Source organism: Mauremys reevesii, linkage group 20 (genome assembly GCF_016161935.1).
Source record: "Mauremys reevesii isolate NIE-2019 linkage group 20, ASM1616193v1, whole genome shotgun sequence".
Taxonomy (NCBI): domain Eukaryota; kingdom Metazoa; phylum Chordata; order Testudines; family Geoemydidae; genus Mauremys; species Mauremys reevesii.
This window is the reverse complement of record NC_052642.1, coordinates 12419137-12442636: the sequence shown is the minus strand read 5'-3', so window position 1 is coordinate 12442636 and position 23500 is coordinate 12419137. Positions and strand designations below refer to the sequence as shown.

The window sequence follows — 23500 nt, the reverse complement described above, 5'->3', positions numbered from 1 at the left end:
GCACTAGTATCTCTGGGGACTCAATGCTTCAACCTTCTACTGCTAACATACATCTTCTTTTGAAAAAAAGAAATCACAACTGAGTACATTTCTACAAAGATTACAGTACTGGCTTTAAAAACAGTTTCTAAGGCTCAGATTGAGTCCAAAAAGGCCTCTGATTGGGTTCATTCAAGCTCTTTGTTTGAACTGCACTACTGCAGTGTAAGAATGATTGCAGCAAGACATCCACAGGTCATTTCTACATTTATTTTTTATACCAAAAAAAGTTGTGCAACAAATAAACATTCTTATATATTTACATTGGTTTTCTTTACCTGTTAGCAAAATTGTATTCTAAACCTCTGATATAGAGTATCTCAACCTATACTGATAAAAGGAACATCTGCCCAATGACTCCACTTTAAATGGATGTTTACTCTGGAGTTTAAAGCATTAGTAATAAATATTAGATGGAACATACTATACAGAACACACACCTAATATTTAGGCCATGCTTAATACAGTTTTACGGTAACAGAATACTTCACTTTTTTTGGACTAGTTTTGTCTAGATCATGTTTAAACAATGTTGCCTGAACCAAAGTCAAGTTTTATCAGATTGTTTATTTAAGTTTAGTTCAAACAAATTAGGAGCCACACTTGCCTCCTGAAGCACCTAACCATCCGTTTTGACCAATCAAGACCTATTAGAGACTTAGTACAGTAGAAGACGAGTACTACAGCATACGGAAATTTCTCTCCTCTAAATGGAGAGATTTGTTCTCACCTCTGATACTTAAAGTGGTGAGAAATGTTTCATTGGCCTTCTTGTAGCAAATATCTTACAGTAAGAAGCCTTTTCAGGAATGTTTGCTTTCTAAGCAAGTCTTGGGATTTGATTCCTGTCCCTCTCCTTTTATCCTCCTCCAAAACCTGAAAGGATGGAAGTCCAAATTTTGAAGAGTTTTTGTGTTTTGAAGAAAGCACAAAATTTTATGAGTGCTGAAGTCACAGTTAGGGTGGAGACGGTTTTGTGTTTGTTTTTTAAGTCTGGATATTGTTTGCTAGCATTTTGCCTTATTCTTGTACCCCAGTCTTTCCATGAAAGTTTACCAGAAGTTACCTTTAATTTGAAAAAGCTCAAATTAACAGATCTCAGTACATTTGGCATGACATTTACTCTGGTTGGGAGGGGGAGGGAGTAAGTACTAGCCTGATATCTGGCACATTATGCCCTGAGCTGTTTTACTGGAAGAAAAATGCTGCCTCTCATTGGCAGCAGTAAAGAGAGGTCAAGAATGGGCTGTTTCTACCAAGAATCTAATTGTTTTGCCCTTTATTCACACAAATTGCATTTTCTCTGACACAAAAGAGAAGGACAAGAAGAGGAAGGGATTATATTTCTAGCAAGTGTTATTTCCATGTTAGGATGAATTATAAAGTAAACACTAGAAAAGCACATAAGAAAAAAGATTAAAATTAAGGGTCAAATTTGCAAGAGTGTGCACGCAGCATCATGGCAAACTCTTATGGAGGCCAAGCCTGATCTACACTCAAACTGGGGCTGCAGGCGGGTGCCTTTTGCAAATCTGGCCCTGGATGATTCAGCTGAACAAACTTTGAAGTTACAGACTCGGCCCACACAGTTAAGCACACGGACACAGTGAAGATCGTCAACACCTATATTTTCAGTGGATGGTTTTTGGTTTGAGGGTTTTTATGCATTAAGTCATTAATTAGACCAAATAATACTTATACTTGTCTCCACTGCTGCTTATTCTCAGATATTAGCATTGTGACTAATCATTTCAAGCAGCACATGTTCACCTTTTCTTTCATTGAAGAGATGCCTTAGTGTAGCAGATCACATGAATGTATCAAAATAAATCCATATAACAGATTCAACAGTGGTATTTCCCCAAACCTCGAGCCAGGAAAGGGTAAAGCTTTGAGGTACCCAGTTTAAAGTTGCTCATGTCAAAGTTCAAGGCATTTGAGAGAGAACTAAACATCAAGACAAGCTTTAGCTCTACTCCAGTCAATACAAAATGTATTTAATGAATACATTGTCTAGAGTTGTTAGACAAAAGAGACAAGTTGTTTAGTGTAACATGTAACAGATGTTACTCATACCATAGAACTCCATCCATAAATCAATCTCCACCTACATCCAGGGTAAGAACCAGAAATTTACCTCAACAGTAATTTAAATACTGTTGTGAATTCATCCTAAATATCATTACTATTATACATCATACTTTCATAGTTAAGTTTAGTTTCAACACTTTAGTGTTAATTCATTTTACAGTACAACACATAAGAATAGTGTCCCTTAAGTAGACTCACATTTAGTAGTTGCTTCTAAATCTGAAGATGTATTCTTTAAAAGATCTAGTTCAATCTAGCTGACACGAGGGCAGAAAAAGCATGGCACCAGCTATTGGAAACTGTTGAATCAATGTATTTTGGATTCACCGAGTTTCAGAGAACACAGTATTTAGCTTGTTTGAGGGTAAATGAAGTATCAGATTATCAGCCCTACATGTCTGTTTAACACATTGTCTTAAGGAACCAATAATATTGCTACCACTTCTCATTCTAAGGACTAAAATGGACCATAGAATACTTTTCTACATACTGCAAGGACACTTCTGCCTGCCAGGTTCAACACACAAAATATTTGGTTTAAGAATTTAAGACAGAAGGCACTTTCAACATTTTACTTCAGGATATTGAGTGCAGAAACACTGTTTACGATTGTTTACTTTTTAAAAATAGTTATTAGAAAGAGCAATGATAGCACTACTGGGTTTCATTTTCAAGAGCACATTTACCTACTTATCCCACTCAAACAGATAAGGCCCCTTGAAAGGCCAATATGTGTCAGTTCTAAAGTTCATTTCTAAATATAACACAAATCAAAGATCCTGAAAAAGATCAGTGAAATTTCAGTTTAGTCAGTGCATTACTCAGCGCATTACTCAGCTAGCCCAGTAAGTCTCTGGTACCCACTGTAAATTACAACTCTATTTTGCAGTCTTCAATGTAATGTCAGATTGTTGTTGGTAACACTGTGTTGGGCTGTCTGATACCAGTTTAAAATGAAAAACAGATCTGCATGAAAATTAAGCCATTCCAAGAAGTGCTACTCAAATATCTTATACAAGAGATTTCTCCAGTTTCAGAATACCCTCCTCTCCCGTGCCCATGTACTAATTTCCCAATGGTGGCTTTTTGCAGGCCATATTAAACAGTCTTCATATTGTACGGATATTAAATCACAATTTCATTACTGGATATACCTGAAGTTTTAGCTTTAATTCCATTTTCATTAATAGAGAAAAAAAGATGGAGCAAAGGTAACCATCACTTGTGTTGCTGCACTCACTACTACTAGTGCTTCTCACAAGACACTATATGGGCTCATTCCTTCCATTATTTCAATCAATCAACTATAAGCTGAACATTCTTAAAGTTGCTACACTAACAAAACTGACTGTACAGTGAGTTTTGCAGAAATGGATCCAATATTTCTAGTTATTTACAATATCATGTTTTAGTCAAATCTACATGTTTAAGTCCATCGGCTAAAAATGTAATACACATACTGTAAACATGGCAACATTAAATATGGTACCTCTATTCTAGGATATTTAAATGTCATGATCACATCTCGTCATATCTGAAGTTGAATTTATACACAGGATATTTTCTAGCGTTACCCACTTTACAAGTTGCGAGGAGTCTAGATTTTGTGTGGCTAAGAAATTTCTTCAAAGTAAAGTTAAAGCTTGTCTTTGATTGTATTAGAGCTTTCTCTTTTGTAGCCATATTTAAATTGAAGATTAGCACAGAAATTATCTAGGGCCCCTTCCAATTTACAGTTATTAAAAATATCAGTTATGATTATTGGATGATTCTTGGGAAAAGTGTCTGATATGAAAAATAAAAAATTACTGCAAAATAAACTTAAATGGAAGTCAGGTCTTCAGACTATCGGTCAAAAGTTCCAACATGGGTTATTCCTGTTTGGGTTGGAGTTGCCGTTTCCAGGCCTCATTCAAGTAAACTAGTCGTTTGTAGTTGATGATAAAGAGAATGAAGTTCAGCAAATATGTGATGACGCATATAATGCAAAATTCCTTCAGCACAAAGTACAGAATGTATGCCAGGTACAATGACCCTACTACTGACACTATGGAGGATGTCATGAGGATTAGAGCTGCTACTGCACTGGCTGTCATACCTGCAACAAAAGACAAAGTTATTATTGCTACTTTAATGCCCTCATTCCATAGCTGAAGCAAAAAAAAAAAAAAAAACCCTGAGAAAGAACTAACATTTTAACTATTTCTATTCAGTGCGTTTGTATTCATACAGCTCTGCTTAAAATACCATGAGTCCACGCTGGTAGCAAATCACAATTTGGAGCAGAGTTTCTAGGTTCTGTATTTTGATCAGCAGTGAGTGGTATTTTCATCATCTTTCATGTTCCTGAATTATGGGAAAGTTATAGGTTGATTAGGTTAGATCTATGAACATTTTCATTGGTTTTATATCAGCTTACAGGGGGCAGGCAGAGATGGGTTTGCATGTGTTACTAGTCACACATGCGGTCTTTGTGCCAGTGCTCATATTAATGATATAGAAGACTAAAAGCAAACAAGTTAAGCTACCACTGTGGCTGGACAGCTAGACTGGTGTAAACTGTGACTTGCACCAGTGCAGTTTATCATGGTTTCATCCAGGCTTAGCAAGGTTTATATCAATGTCCTGTTTTATTAACATCTATGCTGTTATAGACTTTAGACCATAAATAGAGTTAAATACTTACCAAGTAACATTTGTAGAATATAAAATACAAGTCCAAAGACACTGTTTGGCTGATTTATTGCACTGTCCTTTCCAAAGATGGAACCCAGCAGACCAAATCCTCGACCCCATCTGTAAAATAATAAACACCAATAATCTCAGATTTGAGATCTGCTTCTTTCTCACCCAAATTTCACTTTAGCACCATAGGAGGATGTTCTGGTGTAACTAGTGCATTTCCTATATGTAGCTCAAACTTCGCTTTAAAAAACAAATACTTTGTCACAGTGTGGGTGCACTGGATACACCACTATCCCATACATCCATGCTAAAATTGGGATTTTGTACATTCAGTACCAGTATAGCCACAAAAAAACGCAAGACATTATAATGAGTCATTTATTTCTCTAGAAGTTATCAGTTTGAAAATCCTGCCAATGCATATAAGCTATAATGGTAAGTCAGGATTTATTGAGGAAACGGTTAGCAGAATCTCTCTCCACAATATTATACAGAATGTGAATCTGATGTAGCATCTCAACTGGGCAGGCTTCAATTTTATAAATGATAAAATTATAAAAGTAATAGTACATAATAGAAAATACAGTAAGAAGGAATTTTTAAAACAACAATTGTGTATTTGTGCTAGGAACAAATGGTTCCTTCTCTCTAAGGCTGAACACTTCAAGAAATATTAGTGGCCAGAGCAAAATAAGGATAATTTTTTAAAAGTGACAACTGAAAGAGGAGATAAGCAAAGTGCCGTATATACTTGATCATAAGCCGGTTCGTTTATAAGCCGACCCGCCCTCCCAAGATGGATAAGTAAAAATGGAAAATTTGTATGACCCGTTCATAAGCCGACCCTATAATTCAGGGGTCAGCAAACTTTGGCTCCCTGGCCATGAGGATAAGCCACTGGTGGGTCGAGATGGTTTGTTTACCTCGAGCGTCCGCAGGCACGGAGGTAAACCTAAGTAAACAAAGTGTACCGGTGCGCCAGCTGCTTACCCTGATGGGCTGGGACAACAACTGGTGGGGAAAATTTTTTTGGGGGGGGGGGGCCAGAAGCTGGGGGTCAGGGGAGTAACCCCTGTGACCATCCCCCACCCCTAGCCTGGGACCCCCACACTCTCCCCCATCCCATTCCTTCCCACCTTATCTGGGGAGGATGTCTCTGGCCTGGCTGGAGCTGCTCCGGCAGGCTGGGCAGCGCGGCCACAGCCTGTTCCAGCTGGTTGAGCCAGGCGGCATGGCCACAGCATGCTCCAGCGGGCGGGGCCGAGTGGCACGGAGCTGCAGCTGCTTTGGAGGTTGGGGGGACAGCAGTGTGGAGAAGCGGAGAGACTCTGGCCCCACCTCTTCCCTTCTGGCTGTGCTGCCTCTCCTTGCTCCCCCTGTTGGGGGGAGGGGCTGTGTCCCACCTCTCCCTCTCTATACCCGTTCATAAGCCAATCCCCTTCTCTGGTGCTTCCCTTTTTTACTAAAAAAATTCAGCTTATGAACGAGTATATATGGAAACTTGAATACTGAAACAATGTTAAATTACAGAACATTAGCCTGCTATTACTATTCATAAGTTAGATGTCACCTGCATTTTCTCCAACTATCAAGCCAAAGTTTCCCTACGTCTGACTTTCCCACACTTTAACAGCCCCAATGAGGATGATTTAGTGCTTTTCATCGCCAAAACACTTGCAAATCAGGTAAGCTTCTATGAGCAACATTTTCAAAACATCCTCAGATCAGATATAGTTAAAGCAAATCAGCCACTTTAGAAAAGTGGGCTTATTGGTTTAACTACTATGCCCACCAACTGCCTCATCCATCTCCCCCAAAAACTACAGAGAGAATTACATGCCAATTCCTAATGCCAGTTCCTAGATAGAGTACGACTAGATAGTCAACCATAGTAAAACGACACTAACTTGTTCCCCAATACGAGTGTGTTCCTTGGAAATGCTACATGAATCCATGTTCTCCTAAACCTCACAATGAATTTCATTTCTCATGCATTCAAGTATAAATATTAAAACCCATATTGCTTAAACAATTTGTTCTTCTAGTGTTAAAAATAGCAAAATGCCCGGTTTCCTCAGTAAGCCAAGTGTGAACAAAAGAGTTGGGTTTTTTTTAATTAAGTCTTATACTAGGCAAAAATGGAAGTTTATGACCCTATTCACTGATGGAAAGCTTCCTATAGCAAGTGAACTTTCAATCCTAGGTATTATGCTCTTACCTACTTTGACCTCAATCCTACGAACACTTATGCACAGGTTTAACTTTACTAATTTGTGTAAGGCCAGGTCTATACTATAGAGTTAGGTCAATGTAAGCTGCTTTACGTAGACCTGTGTAAGCGTCTACACTAAAATGTAGCTCCCACAAATGTAAACCGCCCACTACATCGACTAAACTCCACCTCCACGAGAGAGGCAGCACTTAGGTTGATGTTTTTAGGATAGACACCACATTACTTACATCACTGTTGGCTGTCAGCCTCACGGTGAGGGGGCCTCCAACTGTCAGGCCTGGGGTGAGGGTTAAGTTGGTGGAAGCACTCTTGGTGAAGATGCACAGAAGGAGCATAGTAGGGTCATGAAACACCCCTTTAAATTACTGCGGTGGCTGTACATCAACTTAAGTTGACTTAGGATATGTTTACACTACTAAATTAAATGCGACAGTTCAAAGGACTGGAAATCTTGCAGCAGATTCCCATTACCACCACACTCGCCTCATCATGGCATAGTTTCACGCCATAAATCTGTGTAAGGGGTGAAAAGATGTGAAATTCTCTTGTACTTGTTCCTTTCAGTCTCTGTCTAAAACGTCAAAAATGCATTACTAACAGTCAACTTATTATTGCTGATATTTAATCTGTTAGTGATTTGGCAGCATTTAATTTCTTTATAAAACTCCTGGGTGGAGCTCTAGTGCTTCTGATGCAGCACTTCTCACAAGTGCCACCTCTACAGTTCATGGTAATGTCCCTCCTCAGCACTAAACTTTTCTTTCTCAGGTGACCATAATTTAAACTGAAGTAAATATTTGTGATAAATAGCGTGCAAATTACAAAGCTACCAGTCTCAGAACCAGAACCAGATTTGGGTTTCTTAGCCCTGATCTTACAGGACTTGTGCACACTGTACACTTTGTATTCAGTTTCAAATCAATATATTTGAAAACGTAGAAAACATCCAAAAATATTTAAATAGAATACCTTTATTTTAATCGCACGGTTAATGGCAACTAATTTTTTTTAAATCGCTTGACAGCCCTATAAATAACTAAATTAACTGACTCTTAGCTGACAATCACTCTGTTTCATGCCATCTAGTCTCTTGGTAACAAAGACTTCAGCTTGCATTAAAACAGCGCTTCACCTCATTAAGTGCTCTTTGTAGATTCAGGTGGATAGTACTCTTTATTGAGTGAATGCTTGCTAACAGAGCTAGAGCAATTTTTATTGCAGCCTGAAGGGACAGAAGGCTCAATTTGTGTAAAAAGTATTTGTGATTTAGAAGATTCACAATTGTTTTTAAATGTGAAACAACGGCGGCATTGGTATATTTGTACTTCAGTCTGGAAAATCAAGACTTCAAGTCTAATCTTTCAGTGATAGTAATCTGAAGTGCTATGTGCAAAAGGAGTAGGTACAAAGTGCAGGCTTCAGAATTTAAACCATATGATTAGGGAGTCAAATGAGACTTTCATGAGGCACAGATTATCCCACAGCTACCTGCATTCTTATACCTTCCTTTGAAGCATTGGTCTGGCCAATGTCAGAGACAGGTTACTAGACTAGATGGACCACAAGTCTGTTAGAGTACGGCAATTCCTATGTTAACAGATTAACATGCGATTTTCAAATTAACCACATGTTCTTTGACTTTTGTATTTTGTTATTCTGGTGCAGATGATTTTCTGGCTAGCTTCTGTTTTATATAAGCAAAATAAGTTCTTTAATAAATAGGCTCGAAACGGCATGGTAATCCGTGGATTTGATATTGGGAAGGTCAGTTTTTCCATCCACAGTAAGAATGGGCATGTGGGCAGATTTCCATCTCATAGCTATTATTATTATTAAACCTTTCGATAATAGGACTTCTAACAGTTCTGGGATTTGTGGAGCTGTTCTTCATTATCCCAAGAAGGCCACTGTACAAAATGCAGTGTTGCTGTTTGTTTAGGTTTATGCCAAGCTTTTCCCAGAGCCTTTTCCCAGATTGGAGCACATCTACCACCTGTGCAATCCTCCATAGATTTGAATCATAGTGAAATATTGCATGCTGTAAGATTTTTTTGGAGTTTATTTACGTGGGAAGAACAGATTGTGGCTTTGCTAAAGAAGCCTTTACAAATTGGCTCTATTGCTTTGGATTAAGGAATCTTTTTGAAGTATAATTCCAGTCTTACTTTATTGAACAGTGCTAGTTTGGCTGTTGGCTTTACTGCTCAAAAGTTCTTCAGGGCCAATGGTTTTCAGCTTATAAAATGCTACTGTTTAATACACTGCTATAAACTCCCTATATAGATTATAGCAAAGTTCACAATAAAAAAAGGAAATTCAATTAAACACAATAGTTAATAAAGGGCTGGCTGATGCAATAAACTCAAACCACAAGAAAATGTACCGCTCAAGATCTCCAACTCCTTTGCTTTATTGATTTGTGACTGCTGGATCAGACAAATGTTCAGTTGTGAAAGTAATGCAAGTGAAAGTACTGCATGATTTGGTGTTACACAAAAACTATACTTGGCATGTGTACTTATGCCACAAACAAGTTTCACTCAGTTAAAAGAGAGGCAATTTGCATGCATTTTAAGCTTCCTTTAGGAAAGATTTTGCTGCATGCTTCAAAGATAACTTGAATGAGGAAAATTTTAAAATGGTATTTTGAAGTTATCACAGCTTGTCAGCTCTACTTAAGTTTTTGCAACTAATACCCCTAATGTTTTAAACAACTTTATGACTTCAAAGGGTTCTTAAACATTTACGTAAAGAAGATTTCACAGTAAAGAACCTGACAAATTTAGAATAGTTTATCTAGCTTTACCAGAATCACTAAAATTGTGAATACTGCACAGAATTCTATTCACACTATGTCCCTTTTGAAAGACTGCAATGTTGTCAAACCCTTTAGATGTTGCCTATTTTGACTTGTGGCATTTAAAAAGGCTCAGAAGGAACCAATTCTTAATGTTTTATTAAATATATGCAATTACCTCTATTTGACACTTGTTACACCATGGCACTGATGTGTCATTCTGTCCATCCATGATAAATTATCAATGAAAACTTTAGAAACTGTTAATCATTAGTTCTGATCAGCTATGAATTTCACTAATGTTCAAGAACAACAGACCCAAAAGAGTGCACTTGAAGAACTGGCTGCTCTATTATAAGTTAGCAAAGGCAGCTAAAAAGACTCCAAGTGGCATCTTTGCTATTATACATCTCAAGATGCTTTACAAGTGACTAAACAAACAGCTTACATGTTTAATACTGGCTTAGGAGCTGGCAAGAGCTACCAGTGTCTCAAACTGAAAATGAAGGTAATTCCAAGCTTGCTGAGCACAATAAAAACAAACCAAAAAAAATTAAAACCCAGAAAATTGATGGCCAGGAATCAAATGACTAGCATCCAGAAGACTAAACACCCAGATTCAATTGGGAATGCAAGTCCTAATAAGGTCAATAAAGCTGGCCTGAACTCATGGGGTGCGCCTTTGATCTTTACATCAGCTTTTGATTAAAGGACCTAGAAAGCGTGTTAATGTGTAGCAAGAACCTTGGTTGTAGCTTTTGCACAACTCCGACGGAGATTTTGGATTAAGCCCAGTTCATAGCTATAAGGTCACTTGGGTCACGCTGCCAGTCTTAACTGAAGCTCTTTAAAACCAACAAGGAATAGATTCAAAGTTCCAATTTGTAACCTTGACAACAGTGCTCAAAAATACATTTCATACATTTACCTTCATGACTGATTTTAAATATTAGTATACTTAAGAACGAAGATATTTTATTCTATATACACCTATTACACTTCACATAAAATAATCGTAATTAATCCCGTGATATAAAAAATTAATCGATTAATTGTGATGTTAAACAGAATACATTTATTTAAATATTTTTGGATGTTTTCTACATTTTTCAAATATAATTGATTTCAATTATAACAGAATACAAAGTGTACAGTGCTCACTTTATATTTATTTTTGATTACACTATTTGCACTGTAAAAAACAAAAGAAATGAAATCTCTTTATCACGAAAGTTGAACTTACAAAATGTAGATGTACAAAAAAATTTGCATTCAAAAATAAAAATGTAAAACTGTAGAGCCTGTAAGTCCATGGAGTCCCACTTTTTGTTCAGCCAATCGCTCAGTCAGTTTACATTTGCAGGAGATAATGCTGCCCACTTCTTGTTCACGTCACCTGAAAGTGAGAACAGGCGTTCTTATGGCACTGTTGTAGCCGGTGTCACAAAATATTTATGTCCAGATACACTAAAGAGTCATATGTCCCTTCATGCTTCAACCACCATTCCAGAGGACATGCAGCCATGCTGATGACAGGTTCTGCTCGATAAGAATCCAAAGCAGTGCAGACCGACGCATGTTCATTTTCAGCATCTGAGTCAGATGCCACCAGCAGGAGGTTGATTTTCTTATTTGGTGGTTCAGGTTCTATAGTTTCTGCATTGGAGTGTTGCTCTTTTAAGACTTCTGAAAGCATGCTCCACATCCCATCCCTCTCAGATTTTGGACAGCACTTCATATTCTTAAACCTTGGGTAGAGTGCTGTATCTATCTTTAGAAATCTCACATTGGTACCTTCTTTGTGTTTTGTCAAATCTGCAGTGAAAGTGTTCTTAAAATGAATAACATGTCCTGAGTCATCATTCCAAGACTGCTATAACATGTAATATATGGCAGAATACGGGTAAAATTGAGCCGAAGACATACAATTCTTCTCCAAAGAGTTCAGTCAAAAATTTTATTAACGCTTTTTTTTTTTTTTAAACGAGCGTCATCAGCATGGAAACATGTCCGCTGGAATGGTGGTATACAAATGTTTAGCATATCTGGCACGTAAATACCTTACAATGCTGGGCTACAAAAGGGCCATGCCAATGCCTGTTCTCCCTTTCTGGTGGCACTGTGAACAAGAATCGGGCAGCATTATCTCCAGCAAATGTAAACAAACTTGTTTGCCCGAGCGATTGGCTGAACGAGAAGTAGGACTGAGTGGACTTGTAGGCTCTCAAGTTTTTCATTGTTTTGTTTTTGAGTACAGTTATGTAACAAAAAAATCCATATTTGTAAGTTATGCTTTCACGATAAAGAGATTGCACTACAGTACTTGTATGAGGTGAATCGAAAAAATACTGTTTCTTTTGTTTATCATTTTACAATGCAAATATTTGTAATAAAATATAAAGTGAGCAATGTACACTTTATTGATTTCAATTATAACACAGAATACATATTTGAAAATGTAGAAAAACATCCACAAATATTTAATAAATTTCCATTGGTATTCTATTGTTTAACTGAGCAATTAAAAATGTGATTAATAGTGATTAATTTTTTTAATTGCAATTCATTTTTTAATCGTGTGAGTTAACTGCAATTAATCAACAGTTCTAATAAATAATTAGAACAGCAGCAGCAGCAGCTAGGCTACAATCTCATATTTCAGCTTTTAGATCTACAACAGATTCACATGCAGATGCTAGTTTTATAGCAGACACTGCTGGTTATTCAACCTAACACTCAACAGCAATTTTCTTCATTCTAGGTAAGCTTTGCTTTGCTCAGTTACTTAGAATATGTCTACACTTAAACCACTGCAGCCGTGCCTGCTGTAGTGCTTCAGTGCACACACTCACTACAGCAACAAGAGAGGTTCTCCTGTTGCTGTAGTTAATCCACCTCCCCAAGAGGCAGTAGCTAGGTTGACGGAAGAATAGACTGTTTGACATAGCACAGTATGTGCTATAGCAGATGGCAAGTTTCTGCACTGAAAATAAGATTTGGGAAGTAACTATACTCGTGGCTTTCAAAACAACTTCTTTCATACAACAAAACTGATTAATCCCCATATAACTGCAAAAGTTTTCAAGTATCCTGGTATTTTTGCTCTGGGACTGCCCAAAACCAAGACCTGGTCTATTCTACAGAGTTAGGTCAACGTAAGGCAGCTTACATCAACCTAATTACGTCAGTGTTCATACTACACGCCTTGCTCCTGCTGATGTAAGTGCCCTACTACACGGACATAACTCCATCTTCACAAGAGGCATAGGGCTTATGTCAGTGTAGTTAGGGCAACACTGTGCCCACGCAGATACTGCCGGTTATTTACATCTGCTATTTGCTGTTATTCGTGTCAATTTCACGGCTCTATGCTGGAGCTGTGATACTGACAAGAAAGACACTCACAGGGCTTTACCCTGGGGCAGATGAGGGGCTCCCTGCTCCAAGCCCAGCTGCACCAAGGCTCCCTGGGCTCTCAGCCCCCCACACTGCCCCTCTTAAGCCGGTGGAAGCGCTCCTGGTGAGGAGGTGCACCACCGACAGAAGAAGGGCAGTGTGGACATGACCAACTGCAGTAATTACTGCGGTAGCTGCAGTCGACCTAACATAGGTTGACCTAAGTTTGTAGTGTAGATACGTCCCAACAATCTGAAAGCTCTGTTCAATGTGAACTACAGAAGCCAAGTTAAACCCCTCGGAAGACATTTTAGGGTCAACACTAAGGGACCTGTGTTTTCATACAACATAGCTACCTGGGAAGCTTTAATACTATAGGAATGATTGCAGCTGAATGTCCACATGCTCCTGACCTTCAAGAAAGATCTACTACTGAAACTTTATTTTTTGCTGCAGTGAGTCAACAACCTCCAACAAAAATACTAGCTTGCACTCAATGTGGTTGAAGTCACAAAAGACAAACCAAAAGGAATCTCTATTGGTGCCTCACTACTGAAGAATGAATAATATTAAACAAAGCCACCAGTAAAATTTAAAATTAACACTATTTGATAAGCCAGTTCCAAAAAATGGCTAGACAGGTATTTGGCTTTCTGTCCCAGATTGCCATTATGGTTGCTAACTCTTACACCTCAGTCACTAATAGTTGCACTAGTCAGGATTAAAAATATTAGAATATTCTCTTGAAGCTACAGCAATAGAAAAATGCTGATGTCAGTGGACTTACCATTAAAGAGAAAGATAACTGCTATAAAATTTTCTTAACTTGGAATCAAACAAACTTGACAGACATCAAGTTTACAGGAACTGCCCCACAACAGAACTGAATAGGAACCTGTAATATAAACATCAGGTTAGGTGTGAGGTCAAAGAAGCGTTGATCTATGTCCCATTGGTTTAGATATGGTTTAGGGGTGGTTCTTGTGAACTTGACCTTGATTATATCTAAGGCCTGGTCTATTCTTAAAAGTTGTACCAGTATAACAATTTTGATTAGAGATGTAATTTAAAAAAAACAAAACACATCACCAAAGTAGTTATACTGGTAAAAGTTCTAGTATGGATGCGATCCCACTGGGCTGTATATCTTTTTCCTCTTCCTGTACAGGAATAAACAATACTGGTATAAGTATTTTAATTAATACCAGTATCAATGTCCAAAATAGGGGGGTTGTACCACTTTAACTATGCCAGATATTTATAGAAGTACAACTTTTAAGCCCTAATCACTATTAATAGTATTTGATAAACTGGTGAACAGATGCCATTGTACAAAGAAAAATATTAGTGGTTACACAGCAATGCTCAGCAACTCAACATCAGACAACTGGAGAACTGCATAGACTCATCCACGAAAACAGCAGAATTTTCTAGACCATGTTTATAAATTAAATGACTTTTTAAATTCAACTAGCCAAATATATTTCTTGCATGAGATATATATACAGCCACCAAATGTTTTTCAGCATAGTCACCTTAGAAAGGTTGATAGCTGATGTCTTTCCACATTTTGAAATACCTTGAAGATAGAGTTCCTGAAGTAGATTGTTCGAAGAGTCGCACCCAAGTCAATGTCCACTCTTAAAAGCTATTGGACTTATCTTTATTCTAGGACTTGATAAACTTCATGTGCCCAACTAGATCAATACTAACTATTTCCAAACCATCCACAGTCAGCCACTTGGTGAAGGCTGCAGATATTGTTCAAGATGTAAAATTAAACCTGCTCCAATGGTCACTCACACTAGCCACCAGAAATCTGTCTCAGAGTTGCCACCAACATGTTAACGCACATTGTGTTAGGGGGGCTATGCATTAATAGTCATACGCTGACATGCTCCACTCAATAAGGTCTTGGCTACACTGGTGCTTTACAGCGCTACAACTTTCTTGCTCAGGGGTGTGAAAAAACACACCCCTGAGCGCAGCAAGTTACAGCGCTGTAAAGCGCCAGTGTAAACACTGCCCCAGTGCTGGGAGCCGTGCTCCCAGCGCTATAAACTAATCCCCACGGGGAGGTGGAGTACCTGCAGCGCTGGGAGAGCTCTCTCCCAGCGCTGGCGCCACGACCACACTCACACTTCAAAGCGCTGCCGTGGGAGCGCTCCCGCAGCAGCGCTGTACGGCTGCAAGTGTAGCCATACCCTAAGACATTTAAAGATCAACCTGGAAGATAGCCAGGAAGTGGAAACATATCTGAAGACCTGAAACAGTCCATTGTAGTATGCAAAGGATAAAGTAGGGGAAAAACAACAACAACAAGACTTTAGATGAGAGGATTTAAAATTTAAATTTAACTTTTTAACATTAAAGTAGCACGAACATCTTTGCATGTTTCATTCTGCGGTTTTTTGAAGCTATTCTGGGATAGTCTGCTGTAAATAACAGCTAGCCTATCAGTTCCTTTTGTGATTGCTGTTAACAGATTCCATTGCAATTAAAATTTTACCAGCTACTTACAATTATTCTTAAATATAAAAGAAGTTATTAAAAACATTACTGTAATTGTCAAGTGAAGATTTTGAATGTTTCCTTAATTCCTAACATTTTTCTCAGATGTAGTAACATGAGTTTACAATGTTCTTGTTAACTTTTGCTTTTTACCCATTGGTAGTTTGTGAACTCCCTCCTGGACTCAGTTAATCTTGGAAGTCTCCCAAGGCTTCCCACGTTACTGAAGTGTCAAACACAAATAGTTGGAGAGCATTCCATCTCCAAAAGGAATATAAAATGGTAGAAAGAAAAGTTACTCCATAGCATGCAAGAGATATTAATACAATAGCAGATTTCTTGTATTCTGTAATCATATTAAAGTATAATTTGCCAACGAATACTGAATTTTAAGAAGTTACTTGTAACTCACAAAGTAAATTTCAGTTAAATATAAGCATTCTACTTCCTTATTTGAGTATAAAGTGTGTTAATTATAAAATTAGGCCCTTTTTATAGTTTGCCATGTATAGCAAAATAAAAGTTATATTCATGTGTATAATAGTATATTCTTAAGAAAGCGGTCTTGCAGTGTTGAGCAAACTGTCGTTTTAGAGTGGCATGATACCAGCTTGAAATAAACTCAACAGAAACTTTTATATGTGAAATATAAGCCAAGGAGCTAGATTTCTCTGATTAATTCTTCATGATGATTTGATCTCCAGATACACGGTTTTCCAGGCCTCTCCCGTCAATAGTAGCCTACATGAATTATTTCCATTTTCAATGCTGAGTCAATACCTGATTCAGCTTATGAGTGACTTGTGAAATGCTAACAGTTTATTAATGAAAAAATCTTTCCTGAAGACCAGAAAGTTAATCCCCAAACTGACCAGATCAAAGGAGAATAAATAAATTTATAGATAAGATAAATTACACATTCACTTTTAATCTAAACACATCAACTGAATGTTTTTAAGAAAAGGTATTGTCCCAGGAGATTCATCTACAAACCATCAGATCTCATTCAAATTCCAGTCACAAATTTAGCACAAGGAAGAAAACTGTTGCACAACAACTAACAAATTAAAGACTGGTCTTTCAGCTGAAGACAAATCAACAGCAAATAGAGTAGTTAGTTGTCTGTGAATTTAAATAGCCGATCAGAATAAGAAGTTAACATTGAAATTACTAGCATACCTGAAATTTGAGCCTTCACTGTCTCTGCCAACTTTAACTGGAATTTAAGTGCCAATGAAACAGTACTATTGCTGGAGGTATCAGCAACTATTTAACTGAAATACAGTGAAAGGCAACAGTATAAAAAAGAAACAAATCTCCATTTGGCGGTGGTTTAAGAGTGACTATTCTTTCAACCAAAATGCACAGCTCCCAAGCCACAGATAATCCTCTCACTTACATTTCGGAAAGATTATTTGCTGAAAGTGCATTCTTCTCCTAATATCATTTGACTAAAGAGAACTTGCATGCTCAAGATCATCTGTTCCACAGACTCCCTTTGCATGACCACTCCACCTGTCCTGAGTTACTTCTTTGATCCTTGCACAATTAACTCAATCATATCAAACTTTTCTACTTCCTTGATATCACTGCATGCTCTGAAGCTCTCGGAATGTCTATAAAGTTGTATGGAAAACACATAAAAGCCCACAAATACCACATCACAGGAACCCAACACTCAGGCTGTAGTAGTATTAGTAAGTGCTCTAATTACCCAACTACCACTTGGCCATTAAAAATTCCTTTAAAAAGTTAGAGCACTTCTGCATATTCAAATACTTTGTAAAAATTAATCACAAGACCGTACTTCATTATTTACTTACCTGAAACTTGAGGCCTTATACATATGCACCATTTGGAATACAGAAATTAAAGAAAGTCATGTAAAAACCTATGGGCTAATCCTGAAAATGTTACTTTGGACTACTGTATGCCCACTGACTTCTGGTCCAAAGGTTGGGAAAATTGATTATTGTGACTGTTGCCCCACTCAGTCAAAACACACAGAACCAGACTTTTGATTTTTTGTTACAGCTTCAGTAACAATTATATTGTTAATGATGCTTGAATAGTTTAATGTAAGTGGCCTAATGACAGTTTAATGTAATTGCTCAAGTTGTTTGACCATCTTAATCTAAAGAGAGAGAAGACTAAGATTTTAAGTTATTTCTCAAAGAGACAGGACCAATTCTCAAGACCTTTCTTGGTTGAAAGACTAATCTCATGACTATCAGGAAAGCAAAAATGAAGTCCCCACCCAGAGCCAACAAACAGCCTTTCAGAGATTTGTACATACACTTCTCAACACGGTATGTTGCAATGCTGGTTTCAATCACGGTAAAACTAGTTTTAAGAGTAAGTACTAACTCTTTAATTTATTACAGGATTATTTTTCCTATGATTAAATCCTGATATGACAATATGATAATTGCCTAAAATAAGTATTTTGATTGCTGAAATGTGTGTGTTAAATAGGAAAAAATACATTTCTGAAATTCTCACTGAATTTAAGCCTTAGGTGTTTGAACTAATAATCATGGATACGTTATCCCAAAAGCATCAATAAAAAACACAAAACTTTTCAAAAATATAAGGAAGTTGTTTGGAGAGTATACATTTGTTCAAGGACCAAATGCCTCCAGCTCTACAACTTGTTAAAAAATATAGAGGGAGATTTCTAATCAACAAGTGAATGCTGTCTTTGGATAACCCTCTTGTTTCTTAGGCTAAAAAGTCATTTGTATTAATTTGCTTTAAAAAAAATTAGAAAACTACATGCACTTTACCACATTTGTAAGTTTGAACAGTGAATGCCAAAGTCACAGCACTATTAGTGTAAAAAAAAAAAAGGGATACATAAATTCTCAGCACCATTTATGATAAATAACCTAGCTGCTTGCAAATAGAAGTCAGATTAGTACCATATAAAATGTATAGTCTATTAATCTCCCAAAATACCTGTAAAAGTGGAAGGCTGCTAGAAAGCAGCTACCAATTTAATTGTACTACTGATACTTAAATAGACAAGCTCATCCTGGAATATTAAGAAAAATGAAAATTTGGAATGGGATCTTCAGTCCTGAAGCAAATAAGTCTTACCCTTAGCATTAAACATTAAGCATTTTGAACTATGGGGTAAAACAACATTTACTGAAAAAGCACTTCAGCTGTTTATGTTAAAATTAAACAACCTAAACATCCAATATCTTAAATATTTTCCTCAAACACTGATTATTTACACCATTTAATTTTGATGAACCACGTTTTACCAAAAAATGTCAGGTACCCTAATCACCACAGATTACAAAACACAAATTGCATGTACTTAATCCTCAAACCCTTCTTGCTCCCCACAAAAGACACAGGAGAGCAATTGCTACCTCATTCCCTCAATGAATGACACAACAGCAGCTTTCTAGCAGCCCGGGATCCACCCCTCATTTATCACAAGCCCAATGGCTCAATTATTTCCCCAAGGCTGTATCCACCAGAATCAACTGAAATGAAGATCACAATCTGGCAGAGCGAAATAATCACACGTCCCCTAAAGGCAGAATCTTCCACCCTCGAGGAGATACTGATGACACCCCTTTACTATTCGTCCCGAGCCATGAAATCATCCCGTCCTGCAGGCCTCAGTGAGCGGCTGAGGGAGGCAGTGAGGGAGCCTCCTTCTCCTCCCCCCTTTGCCCTTGGGGAAAAGGAAACGCACCCCGGTACCCGCCCCACCGGGGAGGGGAGCTTGCTTGGGGGGGGTCCTTCCCATGACCCCTCAGCTGGAGAAGCGCCAGTCTCAGCCTCACACCTGGATTCTCCACGTCGCCCACCTGCCTCCGCCACCCACCGCCCAGAAGCCAACGCCCCCACCCCTCAATACCTGTCATCCCCGAGCCCACCCCTCCCTCCCGGCCCTCCCCCTCCTGAGCCCCGGCGCCGGGCTGTCCCACCTCCCCGGGCGGCCCCGCCCTCTCGGCTCCCGACCCGGCCCCGGCCCCGTCTCTGGCCCCTGCCCCAGCCCCCGGCGCCTGCCCCCTCACCGGGAGGCGATGGCGGCGGAGCAGCGGACCCGCTCGCTGAAGTCACACAGGGCCCGGTAGTGGAGGTCCAGGCCCTTCTCCCGCTCCAGGTGGCAGGCGTAGAGCGAGAGCAGGATGCCGGCCGCGCACACCACGTAGCGGGCCACCCGCTCCCAGCGCGGCACCGACACTCGCAGCAGGACGGGCGCCGCCATCTTCCCCCCTCCCTCCGCCTCAGCCCCCGACGCGGACCCGGCAAGGGGACAGCAGCGCACGCGCGCCGGGAGCCCATTGGCTCAGCCGCTCGGCCAACCTGGACGTGGCGTCCCGCGACGCCGGCACGCCACCGAGCGGCGACGCCGGAGGTGCGTCAGGGCGTTCCCAGACGCCACGTCCAGGAAGGGGTGTTGCGCGCGCGGGCGCGCCCGCCTGCCAGGCGCGCTCAGGTCGGAAAGCGGTCACAGGCTGGCGTGGGGGCGGGAGCCGTGAACTGCAAGGGGTGGGGTTGCGTGTTCGAATCCCAGACTCCGCTTGATCGCCGGGTGACAGCCACCTCTCCTGCAGAATGGGGAGTGGAGTCTCGCCTTGTTTATATTAATGGGGGAGAAGAGATCCCCGTTGATATCAGTGGGGGAGAGGGATGGGGTCCCTGCTGTGGTACCAGTTGAGGTGGGGGCTGGCAGACCCTAATCCCAGACCATCCTCCCTACATTGGCTCCCCAATAGCCTTTAGGCTGGGCATACCCTGCCAGAGAACAACCCATTAACATCACACCCAATTTTGTGAAGGAAGGAATCAGCCCCAACAGATCTATCCCCCACTCAATTACCAGTTTTGTTGTATAACAAATGCTGTTGGCAGAGACAGACAAAGTGCATTAGGAAATGGTCAACGAGCACATGAATGATACTGCATGGATACAAAGGGGACAATGGAAAACATCAATGTGGGGGTAGGGCCTTAAGGTGCTTCCAGATTGGCTCTATATAACTAGTGTTTTTCTTCCAGGAGCCACGTTGTTTCCATAAACATCCCAAACAGCACTAAAATGTCAATAAACAACTCCAAACTCACTTTAAGAAATTAATTAATAGACGCTCCATCCTGCTCCCTTTGAAGTAAATGGTATTTGTGGCCTTGACCTTGGTAGGACAAACCATCAACAGGGTTTAGCACATGCATCTCCTTTTGGAAGTCCCCTTAATGCTTTAGTCCATTTAGAGAAGAAACAAGAAAGGCACAAGGTGTGGCCTGTATTGTGCAGGAGGTCAGACTAGATGATCATAATGGTCCCTTCTGACCTTAAAGTCTATGATTCTATGATTCTAAGTACTTCCATTAAGCCTTACTGTAATATATGAGAGGTTATGGAAGAAGGAAATGGGGGGAAAGGATAGGTATAGGACAATCATCTTAAATTGTGTCTAAAAATCATCAGTGATTTGTAGATTCTTTTCCTGGTAATCTGCAGAACTAAACATTTTGAGAACCAAGCAGTAGGGTGATTAAGGAGGAGAGGAGATTGATTCATGAGAATATGTTTTCTTATGAATTAACGTCCTAGAACAAGATAGTCTAGAAAATAAGGTTTTTCTGGCAGAAGCAATTTCAATACATCTCTGGTTATAGTTCGAGAAGCCAGCTAAAGTCTCTGAACTATAAATACAAAAGAGGTATAACAGCAGAGTCTAGAATGAGCCTTGCACTACTATAAGCACCAGCCACACCCACTATCTTTCTGCATATTTAAAGTACAATCACAGCCTACCTATCCACCTACTCTCTTGAGCTTTCTGGGCTTGCTGCTAGCTAGACATACTTACAGACAGTAAGTCAGTACAATATAAGCCTCTGTAGAATTTCCCGAGGAACAAGAAACAACAGAGCAACACAATGGCAGCATTCATCGCTCGAATTATGCCATTAGTGCCTCTTTTGTTCTATGGAACAAAATCAATACACAGAAACAATTGTGAAATGACTGCAGCAAAGAGAAGAGATGTATTGCTCAGGACACATAAAAATGTATGAACAATAAAAAAGGCTGTCCTTGCTCTCTAACAAGGGTTTAAGTTCAAATAAATGTCTATTGCTGTTTAGGCTCTAATTTCTACTGGTGTGGTGAAAAAAAGTCTGGTTTCACAGAAGAAATAATAAAGGTGAGGTGTGGGGGAACAGAAACAACCCTATCTCTTGCCTGGCAACAGTCATATTTGTGAAGTTCAGCCCCCAAATAACACAAAGTCTCCAGTCAAGAATATTTTCATGTATAATGTAAGAACCCAGGCAGTGCCTAAGAGGTGCTTAGCACTTTCAATTCTCATTAAAGTCCCTGAGAGTTGAGGACACAACTGTTCACAATAGGCACTCAACAGGTACAGGATTGGGTCCTGAATTTTTACTTCAGGTGGAACAAAATTTATTTTTGCTCTGTCAACTTTTGAATGATGCTTTCCATGTCAATAGCTGATTTATAGAGGATGTTCTATTGGGAATCACCAGGAGCCCAATTTAGGAGAGAGAATTCAAAACTAGTTCCAAAATTTGAAATGACTACTATCTTGAATCCAAATTCTGTATGAGAACCTATAGAAACACATGGAATATTTTTCATATAAATACAGCACAGCAAATATTTTTCAGCCTAGTTAAATTGGCAGCTGAAGTAATAATATCTTAAGAAATTATTAAAAATATTATTTCCTGGCTGACAAACAAAACTGAAAAAACAGGGACATTTAGGGAAAGTTATATGTCATGGAGATCTTGACAGACTGGAAAAAAGTCCAGGAAAAAGAATGACAGAGATTCAGAAGATGGAGGAATTAGCTTCTGAGACAATAGTAAAGTTCCAGATCTGCAAACAGTTTCACATAGCCCAATTGATTAAAAGAAAATCCTGCAAACAGTTTTAAATAGTCCAATAATTTTAAATAAATTATGTGTGTGGTTTATTTGTGGTATATATCACACTAAATGGGCAGGTTACCTCACTAATTTGCTTTTATAAAATATTTTGTTGTAATATAAGCGGTCTGTTTGTCTCCTCTTTAATACGGGAATTACCAGAAATTACATCTGTGATTCAAGCTGTGCTTCAGACTAATAATACTTTACAAGCTGATAATACTAATGATGTGATCATGCAGAGAGAGTATCACTAGTCAGAGAACAGCAACATCATACATAACAATGCTGAAATAATTTTCTAGCAGTATTTAATATAATTCTAGTCATTTGCACATCCCTTACATAGCAGCAAACAACTGAGGAAAAGGAACGACAAATTTTCTCTTCTGGTAATTATTCCTCCTTGGACTTGAGCATTAAGTTATAATGTTGCATGGTAGAAATCATATTAAATATATGAACTTCTGAATGCTTGCGTACAATACAAATAAGAGCTATACCTGCCTGCAATGGGAAATAAAGCAGCTTGAGATTTTGCTTTTGGCTGATTCCCTCTGCCACTTGGAAAAACAAAACAAAACAAAAACACAACTACTCACAAACACAGGGCCCAATCCCAGGTTCACTGACTTCAACAGGAGTCCTTCTATTTACTTCAGTGGATATTAGCTCATGCCCCTAATCGAGGAAAAAAACTTTGCTACATTAACTGAATAAGTAGGGATCAGGAAATCAGAGGGATAAATTTATCCATGGTGTGCATATACTTAGGTTGTTGTAAGCTCTTTGGGGCAAGGACTATCTTTGCATCATATATTTGT

At 39.0% G+C, this 23500-nt stretch overlaps 1 protein-coding gene across 1 annotated transcript; it reads right to left on the bottom strand.

Annotated features, from left to right (window-relative positions):
- Positions 1 to 234: 234 nt before the first annotated feature.
- Positions 235 to 20048, bottom strand: VKORC1L1 (vitamin K epoxide reductase complex subunit 1 like 1). The gene is made up of 3 exons (XM_039508054.1): positions 19790 to 20048; positions 4817 to 4926; positions 235 to 4228 (listed from the first exon to the last, which is right to left on the bottom strand). The coding sequence occupies exons 1-3, from the start codon at positions 19981 to 19983 to the stop codon at positions 4002 to 4004; spliced, it is 531 nt and encodes a 176-aa protein (XP_039363988.1). The 5' UTR covers positions 19984 to 20048; the 3' UTR covers positions 235 to 4001.
- Positions 20049 to 23500: the final 3452 nt, after the last annotated feature.

Excerpts from the sequence above, each read along its gene's own strand:
- VKORC1L1 (XM_039508054.1), bottom strand. The coding sequence starts at position 19,983 with ATGGCGGCGCCCGTCCTGCTGCGAGTGTCGGTGCCGCGCTGGGAGCGG. Across the intron at positions 4,927-19,789 it reads TCCGCCGCCATCGCCTCCCG|ATGGGGTCGAGGATTTGGTC; the intron begins GTGAGGGGGCAG and ends ATTATTTTACAG. Across the intron at positions 4,229-4,816 it reads TATTCTACAAATGTTACTTG|GTATGACAGCCAGTGCAGTA; the intron begins GTAAGTATTTAA and ends CTTTTGTTGCAG.